Genomic DNA, 12,495 nt, shown 5'->3' on the forward strand with positions numbered 1-12,495 from the left:
GGTTTTGACTGGATCACAGGGCACATAGCCCAGTTGCTTGTACCTGGGATGAAGGAGCTGACTGTCGGGGGATGGTTGCAGTTCTTTGTGAACAGTGGCCCAGCATAATCTTCGACCAGTGAGTTCTGTCCATCGTCCACCAAGGGTACCAATTGAACTTGTTGGATGCCCTGCAAAATGTCCCCCCTCCGAGCTCATTTTGGAGCCTGGCAGCACATCAGGAGGTACTAATAAGAGCTCTCCTTCCTCTTAGTGGCCAGAGAGGTCGAACCTATTCCACCAGGGCAAAGGGGGTGCAGATTTGACTCCTGGTACTTCCTGATAACCAAAGAAAACAGGAGGACTCCATCCCATCCTAGACCTAAGGGCCTTGAACAAATTCATCAAAAAAGAAAAGTTCAAGATGATTTCTCTGGGAACCTTGGTCCCCTTAATGTAAAAGGTGCTGGCTATGCTCCCTGGATCAAAAGGGCTTGTACACACACATTGAGATCTTTCCAAGTCACCAGAAGTATCTCCAATTTGTGGTGGGAAAAGAGCACTTCCAGTATTGGGTGTTGCTATTTGGGCTCGCATCATACCCACGTGTCTTTATGAAATGCCTGGCCATGGTGGCAGCGCACCTTTGCAGACTTGGAGTTCACATTTTCCTGTATCTGGATGATTTGCTGATCAAGAGCACCTCTCAGGCAGGGGCCAACAGGTCCCTGTGCTCGACCATCCGGGTGTTGGAGAGGCAAGGGTTTGTCATCAACTACCCCAAGTCCCATCTCAGTCCGTCACCTTAATTGGACTTCATTGGAGCCCTGATAGATATGGCTCAGTTCAAGGCCTTCCTGCTTCGACAAAGGGCCATCGACCTGTTGATCATCATGGCAGAAATTTGATGGTGCCAGAAAGTGTCAGCTTAGCACATGTTGATGTTGGGCCACATAGTCACGACAATTTGTCACTCCCTTGGCATGTTCACACATGCAAATAGACCAGTGGTCCCTGAGGTTGCAGTGGTGTTGGGCCAACAAAACCTCCAGGATCACATCCAAGTCACGTTGTGTCTCCAGAACTCTTTGACCTGGTGGCGAGTAATTTCCATTCTGGAACAGGGGAATCTCCTTTCAAAGTTCTCCTACCCAAATTGTCCTTACCATGAATGTGTCCATCCTGGGTTGGGGAGCTCATGTATATGGGCTCAGCACTCAGGAGTTATGGTCCGCCCAGAAATATCTCTAACAAATCAATTTCCTGGAGATCGGGCGATCGGGAACATGCTATGGGCTTTGAGATTGGCTGTCCAACAAGGTTACCATGATCCAAACAGACAACCAAGTGGCAATGTGGTATGTCAACAAGCAGGGAGATACGGGATCCTTCCTTCTATGCCAGGAAGCAGTCCAGATTTGTTCATGGGTCCTATCCCATGGGATGGTGCTCAGGGTTATATACCTGGCTGGAAAGGAGAATGTGATAGTGGACAAAATGAGTTGTGCCTTCAGACCCCACTAATGGTCTCTGGAACAAGGGGTCATGAATCGGAACTTCCGCATCTGATGAAACCCAGTTGTGGATCTCTCTTCAGCGCCTTGGAACAGGAAGGTTCCTCAGGCGCTCTGTACAGGACCCGTGGCAAACCAGCCTCGTGCTCTCGCCTTGCATTGGCCGAGGGTCTCCTATATGTGTATCCTCCAGCTCCACTGGTAGTGAAGACTCTTGAAGTTTCACAAGGATAAAGAGATTATGATCCTCATAGCACCTCATTGGCTGAAACAGGCCTGCTTTCCACTCCTGCAGGACTTGTCAATCTGGAAACCGATCGGTCTGGGGACTTCACCAGATTTCATCATTCAGCATCAAGGCAAGTTGCAGCATCCCAACCTCCAGGCCATGTCTATCACAGCCTGGATGTTAAGCGGCTTATCCTGCAGCCACTTGATCTTTGAGGATGTCTCTCAGGTCCTGGTGCTTCTAGAAAGCCTTCCACTAGAAAGTCCTATGGACTGACGTGGAAGAGCTTTTCCATGTGTTGTGAGGAGGCCCTAGATCCTTTCTCCTGCTCCACACAAAAATTACTTGATTACCTTCTACACCTATCCAAAGCTGGCTTGAAGACCAACTTTATTAGAGTTCATCTAAGTGCAATTGGCGCATACCACCGTGGTGTAGATGGTACACCCATCTCTGTACAGCCTATGGTTGTACGTTTCATTTGGAGCCTGCTTAATTGGAAGTTTCCCCGAAGACCTGCTGCTGTGTCTTGGGACTTCAGTGTGATGTTAGCTCAGCTGACGAAAGCTCCCTTTGAGTCGCTGTGCTCCTGTGACCTGAAGTACCTGACCTGGTAGGTCATATTTTTGGTGGCAATCTTTTCAGCATCCAGGGTAAGCTCCAGGCCTCAGTGACTTATCCACTTCACTGTTTTTCCCATGATAGGGTGGTGTTACGTATGCACCCTTCGTTCCTGCCTAAGTTGGTGCCGGACTTTCATTTATGCAGTCTATCTTCCTGCCAACGTTTTTCCCCAGGCCCATTTGCACAAATGCAAACAAGCCCTGCCTAATTTGTACTGCAAAAGAGCCTTAGGCTTCTATCTGGAGCAGACAGAAGCCCCATAGACAGTCCACTCAATTTCTTGTTTCTTTCAGTAGGAATAAGTTGGGCACTGCCAAACAACCACTTCCTAATTGGTTAGCAGACTGCATATCCTTCTGTTATGCCCAGGTGGGATTGCATCTTGTATGGCCACGTCAGGGCTCATTTTGTTCGAACCATGGCAGCATTGGTGGCTCACTTTCAAGCAGCTCCCACGAAGATCTACTGAGCTGTGATGTAGAGTTCTCGCCACATCATATTTGGATATAGATGGCCAGCACTACAGTAGGTTTGGCCAGTCTGATCTTGGGTTCTACACTTCAAAAATATGCCAGACTTAGTTTCAAAAATAAAAGCTACTTGATAAGTGTCATGGATTTTGTCCATTTATGAGTAATAGATTAACTATACATGTATAGTACTTTGTCTTTATCTAGTATTAGTAGTTATTAATAAAATACGCACATAGATGACTGCATGCTGTGTGATATCTATTTTGAGTGTTTTGTTGGTCTCCTTTTTTTTTGTTGGGGAGGCAGCCTGTAGCTAGGGATTCACCCATGTGTAAGAACTGCTATCCTGCGTGTTCTCGGAGAAAGAGTTGCTTACCTGTAACGTTTTCTCAGAGCACAGCAGGATGTTAGCTCTCATGAAACCCATCTGCCACTCTGGAGTTCGGTTTCCCCTATTTGGGTTTCTCTCCTTTATTTTATCCTTGAATTCTATATTATAAGACTGAAGGGGACCCCCTCCTTTGTGGACGCGTAGTATAATGCATGCTCAGTGTGGCTTGGTCAAAGTTCTAGAAAATGGTAAGTTTTCTGTGCTAGGCTCTATTGGATGTCACCATGGGTGAGAGTTAACATCCTGCTGTCCTCAAGACACCTGTTACAGGTAAACAACTCTGCTAAATTTTTTGTTGGATTTCAAGGGGTGTGTGCTGCACACACCAAATAAGGCTAATTTGTTTTCTTAAATTTTTTTTCATCCAACAGGAAAATATTCCGAGTTGATGATATATTAACAAAAGTAGAGAAAATGAAAGGAGAGCAAGAGTCACAAAGGTAACACTACTTTTTGTTTACAAAACTGCCTATATGTTTCAGGAGTGCTACATTGTAAAGCATAATTAGATCCTGGTGGATTAAATAGGTTATGTAAATCCAGATGGATAATTAGTCTGATTGCTATGAAAATGAGACGGGGAAAGAGCGGGCTTTTCACTGGGAGAGGTCATGCAAGGTTTGCATGTCACAGGATTTACTATTTCAAGTTTATTATTTAAGATATTTGTAATTTACTATAACATTTATAAATATAAGTAATTCAGATCAATGAAGATGCTTATACATTCTTTTGCTGAATTACTTTGTTTCTATTTCAAAAGGGCATCTGTTAGTGTACCTTGCTTGAATGTATTGTACTAGTTTACTGGTTTTATAATTGTTTGCTTGTGTAGATTTTAATTTCTATATAGTTTTTTTTTTTTTTTTTTTTTTTTTTTTTTTTGCAAATAAGTCTATTGGCGGCATCATGACTTTTATTCCATAAATATGTAAGACTGATAATTCTAGGTAGTTAGAATTATAGCAACACTTTCTGAAACTGCTGTTTGATACTTTTTCCTGTAGATACGCAGCATGAATTAGCTATGCTGTCTGGGACGTCCTCTGTGCGGCCAGGTGGCTGAGCTCTCTTGTTTTTTAGTAGCAGTGTGCCTGCATGGATGTTCCCGCACAGCCCCGGTCCTCCTCAGTCTGGTTTTTTTTTCCCCGCACGACTACCAGCATGTGGAGCTCTTCTTCCTGAGAGGGAAAAAAAAGCCTAATCTTTAAAAATAAATAAATAAATAAAATAAAAATAAAAATCCATCATGCTGCGGCTGCCAGTGCAGCAAAATCATGTCCGTGACCTATAGCCAGTCGAAGTGTTACCTGTGCCTTGGTCCATACCACAAGTAGACGACTTGCAGGGAGTGCAGACGCATGTAACCCCCGGGCCCAGCAGTAGCGGGCCATCCGAATCGCAAAATTGAAGGAAGCAGCAATCGGGCTCGTATGCCCCCAGTGAGGGGTCTGCCCAATCCTTCCCGGTACCCTCCCGGGCGACCCAAGCATTGACGCATCACAGAGCCTCCTCGGTAGGGGTCCTCTGAGCAGGGGATGCGTCTATCTCCGATGCCGCCATCAGCACTGCTCAGCATAGTCACCAATGCAGCTGCGTCGCAGCGTCAACTGCATGAACATATGGCGAAGCACAAGACTATGCAACATGGCACCGATGCAGACTCCTTCAATGCAGAGTGCTCCCAAGGCCTCGAAGAAGCATTCTTCTGGGCATAAATGCCTAGGAACACTTCTCCTTTGTTAGTTGTGGACTCTGATGTAGAACCAGCGTCCCCAGCAGACTCTCACAGTTCCTCTGCCTCATCAGAGTGTACTCTGGCCTGTCCACTGCCTCACAGCACAGGGACAAAATCACACCTTCAGGAGCCGTTGAAGAAAAAAGATAAGCACCCACTTAAGGACACACACCAGCCAAGGGAACCAGAATCTGACAGCGGTACCACCCAGGGGTGCTCTGAGAAAATCCCCACTTGCCCACATAGCACACCTTAGACTCTCAAGCCATGTTACAGATCTCACTCATCTTATCTCAATTCCTGAAGACAGTTGAGCAACAAGGGGAAGCGCCAGTATGAGGTGCCCCTGGAGGCCTCCCTATCTCCACAGGAGAGCCTCAGTCCAGGACCTCCTTCTCCTAGTCCCCACTCCCTGGGTTCCCCTACCGGAGGAGGTCCCCCCTCCCCCCCAACTCCTTCCAATTCTCCGGGATCCTCCACCAGGTATCCTTCAGATCCTGCGGAGGGCCAACCAGAACTGGTATTTCCACTTGACTATCTTTCATCCTCCAAATTTGTGGAGGTGGGGTAACGCTTGAACATAGAGACCTGGAAAATCCCTGACCCAAGAGCAGAAGTCTGGGGAATTCTAAAGATATTTGAGTCTCCCTCTGAGCCCACTGCCTTGCCTTCCCACGCAGTCTTAGATGCAGTGATGACCAGAGCCTGGGAATCTTCGTTTGCCGGTCTGCCCATCTCCTGCAAAACAGATCTAAAATTCCATATGAGACCATCGCCGTTCTACTCCATGGTACAGCTTCCACATGCTTCAGTTGTAGTGGAGTCTGTGATGCAGAAAGCAAAGAAGTCACATCTGCATTCGAACACGCGGCCTCCCCCGGAAAGACCCCAAGTACCGGGACGACTTCGGGAAGTATGCCTTTCAGTTGGGTATAATGTAACCAGGCCTTAAACACCAATACTACAACTGTTAGGAAACAGAACAAGCCAAGCTGCTATAAGATTCCTACCAAGAAGCTACAAGCTTGCAGAACACCCTTAGCTTGGTCACACATGCAGAACACAAACAGACCCTCAACAAATACAGAATAAAGTGACCATAAAGTTAATGGTTTTGTTTTTGTTGTTGCACTGCATGCAGAGTTTGGCTTCTTGCTGTTTCCAGTTCAGTTTTTGTCTCCACATTTCTATTTATACATTCCTCGAAATATAAAATTCTTTTTTTTTTGTCAAAATCCTTTTTTTATTAAAGAGCAACACAGGTACAATCAATAACCCAAATTTTGGAGAAGAGAGCACAATTGGAATCAAATATTAGCATCATAGCACACTACAAGAGCAATTCCCCAACATAGCGAGGTCGACTAGAACAACACCCCGTGTACTCTCCTTTTGAGGTCCTCCTGACCCAGAGAAACAGATTAAACTCCAAGCATATCCCACCACCCAATCACACCACAGACAACCACTAACATTCCACACTACACACGCAAACCCCTCCATAACTAGCACTGTCCAACATTTGTAATAGAGACATCAAATGCCCTTGCAAAGTTCAGTCCCCACTGTAATATACAATATTCTCAGATCAAGTGTCAAGTCATAGGATAAGCCAGGTAACGTGAGGGTTCCAATCACTTCCAAGAGGGATGATAGCCAGTGGCGATTAGGGTACATTGAAGATCCAACCGCAGTAGGCCAAAACAAGTTGACCAACAAGACTGGCATAGCATATCCCTTTCTCTCTCACTGTCCATGGCAACCAGTCGTTCCATTTGCATTGAAAAGGCCAGCCGCCCAAACCTTGCCCGTCCAGCCAATAGAAGAGCCAGTACATTGAGCTACTACTGCAAGCACCTTCGTCCAAAATGGTCTCAGAACAGGGCAAAGAAACAATCTGTGTGCCAAAGTGCCTGTCACTTGATGACATTTAATACATTTAGGGAGAGGGTAACCTTCCCATCCGGCAGTGGCGAACATAGTTGCAAAAAATGTGGTGCAAAATCTTGAATTGTAACTCCTGAAGAGAGAGATCTGGTAGGCTTTTGGGCATTAGCTTAAAACATGAAAGCAAGTAAGAAGTAGGGATATCCATGGTCCACGCCTCAGTCCAGTATTGGGCTAAAGAGGCCACATGCGGCATGGAGCGATATGCTCTGCCAAACTCATACCAACCTTTGGAGTTACACTTTAGAGCCCCATCAAAAAAACGGTGTAAAAGCTGACTCTCGACGATAGGACTCCTCAGTCCAATGAAAGGATTGAAGATAGTGACAGGTCTGCAAATATGCATAGAAATGTTTAGCTGGAAGTCATGTTCTCGGGCCAAAGATGCAAAGTCATGCACTACTGGCGAGTCAGTAACATAGAAGTGAAAAATGAACGCTAAACCTTTCTGTAGCCATGCATCAAAAAGAAAATGGTTGTCTCGGCCTGGAGGAAAGTCCAAGTTGCCCATTAATGGCATGAAAAGAGAGGAAAGACCAGCCAGTCCTCCTCGGGACCGTATCCATCGCCAAGCCTGTCGACAGGGTTGCACCAAACTGCGAGGGATATTTAAGGTCCGATAAGCCCCAGGACTAGCCTGGATCAGGTACAAAGGGGACCAAGGTGCAACCATGCTAATAACCAGTCCATCTTCACAGTATGCATATTCGAGGATCCATTCACCCACATATCTGAGTTGGCAGGCCACATTATATAACGAAACATCCGGCAGGCCAAGGCCTCCCTCCCCTCTCTGAGACGACAACACCTGATAGCGTAACCTCGCTTTTTTCTCCGCCCAAAGACATTTTTGAAAAGAAGACTTCAACCACTTTAAATCTCTGCTAGTAAGCCAACAGGGCAACATATGCAATTTATAAAGTAGCTTAGGCATGAGGACCATCTTAAGGAAAGCACTTCTTTGCCCCGCTCCCTGTTTGGCAGAACGCCAAACCTTCAGTTGAGCATCCAAGTCTATCAGTGTGCTTCTTATATTCAGAGCATAAAGGTCCAAAGGGTCTCAAGAAATCCAAACCCCCAGGTATTTCATTTTATTCTGAGCCCACGTGAACAGGAACCCTCCCAGCCAATGTTATTGCACACCAGAGTCAAGGGCAAGCACCTCTGATTTAGAAAAATTAATGGTCAGGCCCGTAATAGAGTGAAAAACATTGAATAATGACAGGGATGCTAGTCCGAGGTTGCCCCACAAACAACAAGATATCAACGAACATTGCTAACTTCATCTGACGGCCTATGCGGAGGCCATGAAACCCGTCCTCCAAGCACAGCTTAATAGCCAGAGGTTCCAAGGCTAATACAAATAAGAGGAGACAGAGGGCATCCCTGACGCACCCCACATAAAATAGGGAAAGCTTCTGACAATTTTTTTTTTTAATACCTTTTAATACCTTGTTGCCAAAATTTTTAAATATTCTTCGTTCTATGTAATGCTCACAAGTTCTGTTATTTGTACTATGTTCTTCGTTCCATGTAATGCTCTTAGGCAAGTTTATTGTTTCAATGTAAACCGGTTTGATTTGCATCCAATGCAAGAAGATCGGTATATAAAAAAAACAAAAAATAAATAAGGTGCCATTGATAAGTAACCTGGCACTGGGACTAGCGTACAGGGCTCGCAGCCAAGATAAAAAGGAGCCCGATATGCCATATGCTTGCAAAGCCCAGAATAAATAGTCTCACGAAAGAAAATCAAAGGCTTTTTCGGCATCCAAGCTCAGCACCAGGGCTTCCTTCTTAAAGTGAAAATTTAATAGGCCAATCAGGCGCCTAACATTTTTAACGCCATGGTGCCCCTTTAATAAAGCCGGTTTGGTCACCGTGTATCACGGAGGGCAAAAGAAGACTCAATCTGGCTGCCAGCACTTCTGCCAATGTTTTTAAATCTCCATTTATAAGAGAAATGGGCCTGTACGAGCCCACTTCCTGTAAGTCCTTCCCAGGTTTGGGGAGTAACACTATAGTAGATGGATTTTCTGTGGGTGTAACCAGAGTCCCCTGGACTAAGCTATTATAATATGGTCACAGCGCAGGTAAAATGTGGAATTTCAAAATCTTATAAAACTCCGGCCCAAGGCCATCTGGACCAGCCGCCTTTCTCAACTTAAGGCCATGTATAATGGCATGAATTTCGGAATCAGTTACAGGCATATTTAACGAGAGAAGCTGCGCCTTAGTAAGTTGCGGCCAAGGAAGATCAGAAAAGAAAGACTCTCTTGTGGGGAGATGGCTAGCCTTTTTCCCATAGAGCCCACTATAATATTCCAGAAAATGATCTGCAATAGCTGCCGAGGCGGTTTGACTGGTCCCAGATCTATCTTTAATACTAGTTATGAAAGATTTCGGGCCATGCGCTCTAACCAAACTAGCCAACAATTTACTGGGCCGATTACCATATCGATACAATTGATATTTATAACATCTCATAGACTTGGATGCTCGCTGAAACAAAAGCACTTGCAGAGTTTCCCTCAATTCGTCTACTTCACGCTTGCTAGACTCTGACATTGCACTAATATGCCGGAGCTGTGCCTGTTTCAATTCCTCGGTTAGCTTAAGAATTGCAGCATTACGCTTCCTATTCTGGGTAGCAACATAGGCTATAATGTGTTCCCACATAACTGCCTTTCCCGCTTCCCATAGAACCCGTGGTGTAATACCAGAAGTGTTATTCAAAAGTATATATTCTTCCCAACGGCCTACAAGGAAGCGAGAGAACTCCTTATCCAAAAACAGCCCCGGAGACATGCGCCAAGAGAAAGGGGGCTTGGGAGTACGTCCAAATGTTACTGTAACTGAGATTGGTGCGTGATCCGATAAGACAAAGGTGCCTATGGTAGCGGTTGTCACCCTGGGGAACAGGAATTCCGAGATCAAAAAATAATCCAAACGGGAATAAGACCCATGAGGATGCAAAAATAAATGTGTAGTCCTGCTCCCCAGGATGCAGTGCCCTCCAGATGTCCAGCAAGCGCAATTCGTGGCACAGAAAATTAGGGCCTTTATGTGTATCATTAGGTTCTACAGGTTTAGGAGGTTTGCAGTCTTCCAACTCGTTGGCTTCCATATTAAAATTCCCTCTCACCAGAAGTGCAGAATCAGAAAGTTCACCAAGTTTCCCCACTAGACGGGTAAAAAACGTATACTGATATACATTAGGTGCATATACATTACATAGAGCCACTCTTTGCTGATTACACAATCCCTGGACTATGACATAGTGACCCTCGGGGTCATGCCATACCCGTTCAGATTGAAAAGGCAGCAGTTTATGAATGAGTATAGCCACCCCCCGTTTTCTGGACGAGTATGAGGAGAAAAAACACTGCCCCACCTACTCTCTTTGTAATTTGATATGTTCACTCGCTGACAAATGGGTCTCTTGAAGGAACACAACCTGCGACCCCATACGTTTAAAAGCCATAAGGAGTTTTTCGTTTGATAGGGGAGTGTATGCCATCTACATTAAGAGATGTGCATTTTACTGTAGCCATAGCCGAAGTTACTTAAAAAACATTACCAATAAGATGCGGTAAAGTAGCTATGGCAGCAAAAAAAATAAAAAAATAAAAAAAATCCCGGGGCTCCCCAGCCTAAGCCACCAGGATTATAGGGAAATAACCACCAAAGACATAGGCCATTAGCCATAAAAAAAAACTGCCTTAGTACCAAAATGAGAGGGATGTCACCCAGGGTTCCCACCCCAACCCCAGCAGACTGAACCTCTCAGCCCAAGCACACCATTCACACCAAACATACCACAGCCATATCAACTCGCGTTCCCACATAGCCCACAACACAAGCACCCGCCCCAAGAGGCTCAGAGCCACTCCCGGGAGCAGTAGGAAGAAAGGCCCCCCTCTAGGCCCCTTACACCGGCCCCCCCCCCCCCCCCCAAAACAACCAAACTTTTACAAAGTATCAAGCAAAATTGACAGCACTTTAGGATCATGATGGAGCCACGAGGTCCCCCAACCAAGGAGGCCCCGACACTCCAGCTACACTCCAAGGCCTCTGGCATCGTAGCGAAGTCAGACTAGATCATGTCTCTACTACAAAAACTTGTGATATGTCCCGTTGATCCTCAAGTTTAGAAAAAGAGCTACATAACAGGAACTGGGATCCTCAGCCAGCCTCCCTCTGTTCTGTAACAAAGAAGGCTCCCCTACAACAACTAGTTGTTGTCTCCTGCGGCTGGTAAGGTAGCTATAAACCTGTCCGCAGCATCTCTGGAGGTGAAAAAGAGAACCTTGTTATCATGGAAGACCCGCAGCTTGGCTGGATAAAGCAGCCCAAATTTGATGCCTCGCTTATGCAACTCGGTACCCGCCGGAGACATGCTCTCTTGTTGCGCCGCCGTTGCCGCTGAAAAATCATTGAATAGAAGTATCTTATGGCCTTGAAATTCCATGGACACCTGTTTGGAAGCTCACATGATCTGTGTTTTATGTGCCCAGTTCAGTATTTTCGCTAGCACCAGTCTGGGCCTGTTCACCCCTTCCCCGTAATATTCTAATTTGGTGAACTCGTTCACAGACCATCGGCGTCACAGAAAACTCCAGACCTAGTTGTCCCGGCAACTAAGATTCCACAAATTCAGACAACCCGCTGTCCTTGACTGACTGTGGGACCCCGATAATACGGATGTTGTTCCTCCGACTTCTGTCTTCTAAATCCTCAATTTTGGCCAGCAAGTCTCATTGGGTAGCTTGTAGTGCTTCCACACTGCGCTCCAACTCGCCCAGCCGGTCTCCATGGTCCGACAGAACATGCTCCGCTTCGTCTGACCTTCCAACGCCGATTTGATGTCGTCCATAGATGCCTGTATTTTAGTGAGGCGAAGGTCTAAGGCTGCTGTGACACTTTGAGAGATTTGAAGAAGAGCATCTGCAGACAGCGAATCAAGAACCTTTGCGCCTGCAGGGGCCTCTGCCATCTTGACAGCAGGGATGCAGGACTGGCAGACGGCACTCTTCCGCGCACTCCTCTGTTGCATCGCCGCCTCCTTCAAACAGCAAGAGGGCCCCCCCCCCCCCCCCCCCCCCCCCCCCCCCCCCCCCCCCCGGGCAGCAGTACCCACACCGGGCGGAAGACTTACACTTATGAAAGAGCTGAAAGTGAGAATTCCAAATAGCCAGCGGACTGCAACAGCAAAACCCAAGAGTGCAGTATGAGATCGTAGGAGTGTTCCAAGTAGGCAAGTTACAGCAAAACCTGGGAATACAATATAATATCTGAGAAAAAAAAGTTCCAAGTAGCCAGCGGAGTAGAATAGTGAAGCCCAAGAGTGCAGTATGAGATCTGAGAAGAGGTGTTCCAAGTAATCAGCAAAATGTCAGCGAGACCGGAGATTGCAGTATGAGACATCTAATAAAGAGAGTTCCAATTAGCCAGTAGGGTGCAACAGCGACATCTGGGATTGCAAGCAGCCACCACCTTTATTGCAGCAGTCTTTCAAAACCAAGCTTTATACCTGGACCAGATGTAAAACTTCCAGGGAGCCTGTAACTAATGCAGTCCAGCTCCGCTGCACTCCAGAA

General features: G+C 46.2%; 1 protein-coding gene across 2 annotated transcripts in view; it reads left to right on the plus strand.

The window, feature by feature from the left end:
* Positions 1–12,495, plus strand: part of SUZ12 (SUZ12 polycomb repressive complex 2 subunit) — a 309,933-nt gene that overhangs the window by 83,864 nt on the left and 213,574 nt on the right. For both annotated transcript variants that reach the window (XM_029600710.1, XM_029600711.1), the window contains exon 4: positions 3,582–3,650. In XM_029600710.1, coding sequence (XP_029456570.1) covers positions 3,582–3,650 — 69 coding nt within the window. The remainder of the gene's footprint in view (positions 1–3,581; positions 3,651–12,495) is intronic.

The sequence above is a fragment of the Rhinatrema bivittatum genome, chromosome 4, assembly GCF_901001135.1.
Source record: "Rhinatrema bivittatum chromosome 4, aRhiBiv1.1, whole genome shotgun sequence".
NCBI classification, from domain to species: domain Eukaryota; kingdom Metazoa; phylum Chordata; class Amphibia; order Gymnophiona; family Rhinatrematidae; genus Rhinatrema; species Rhinatrema bivittatum.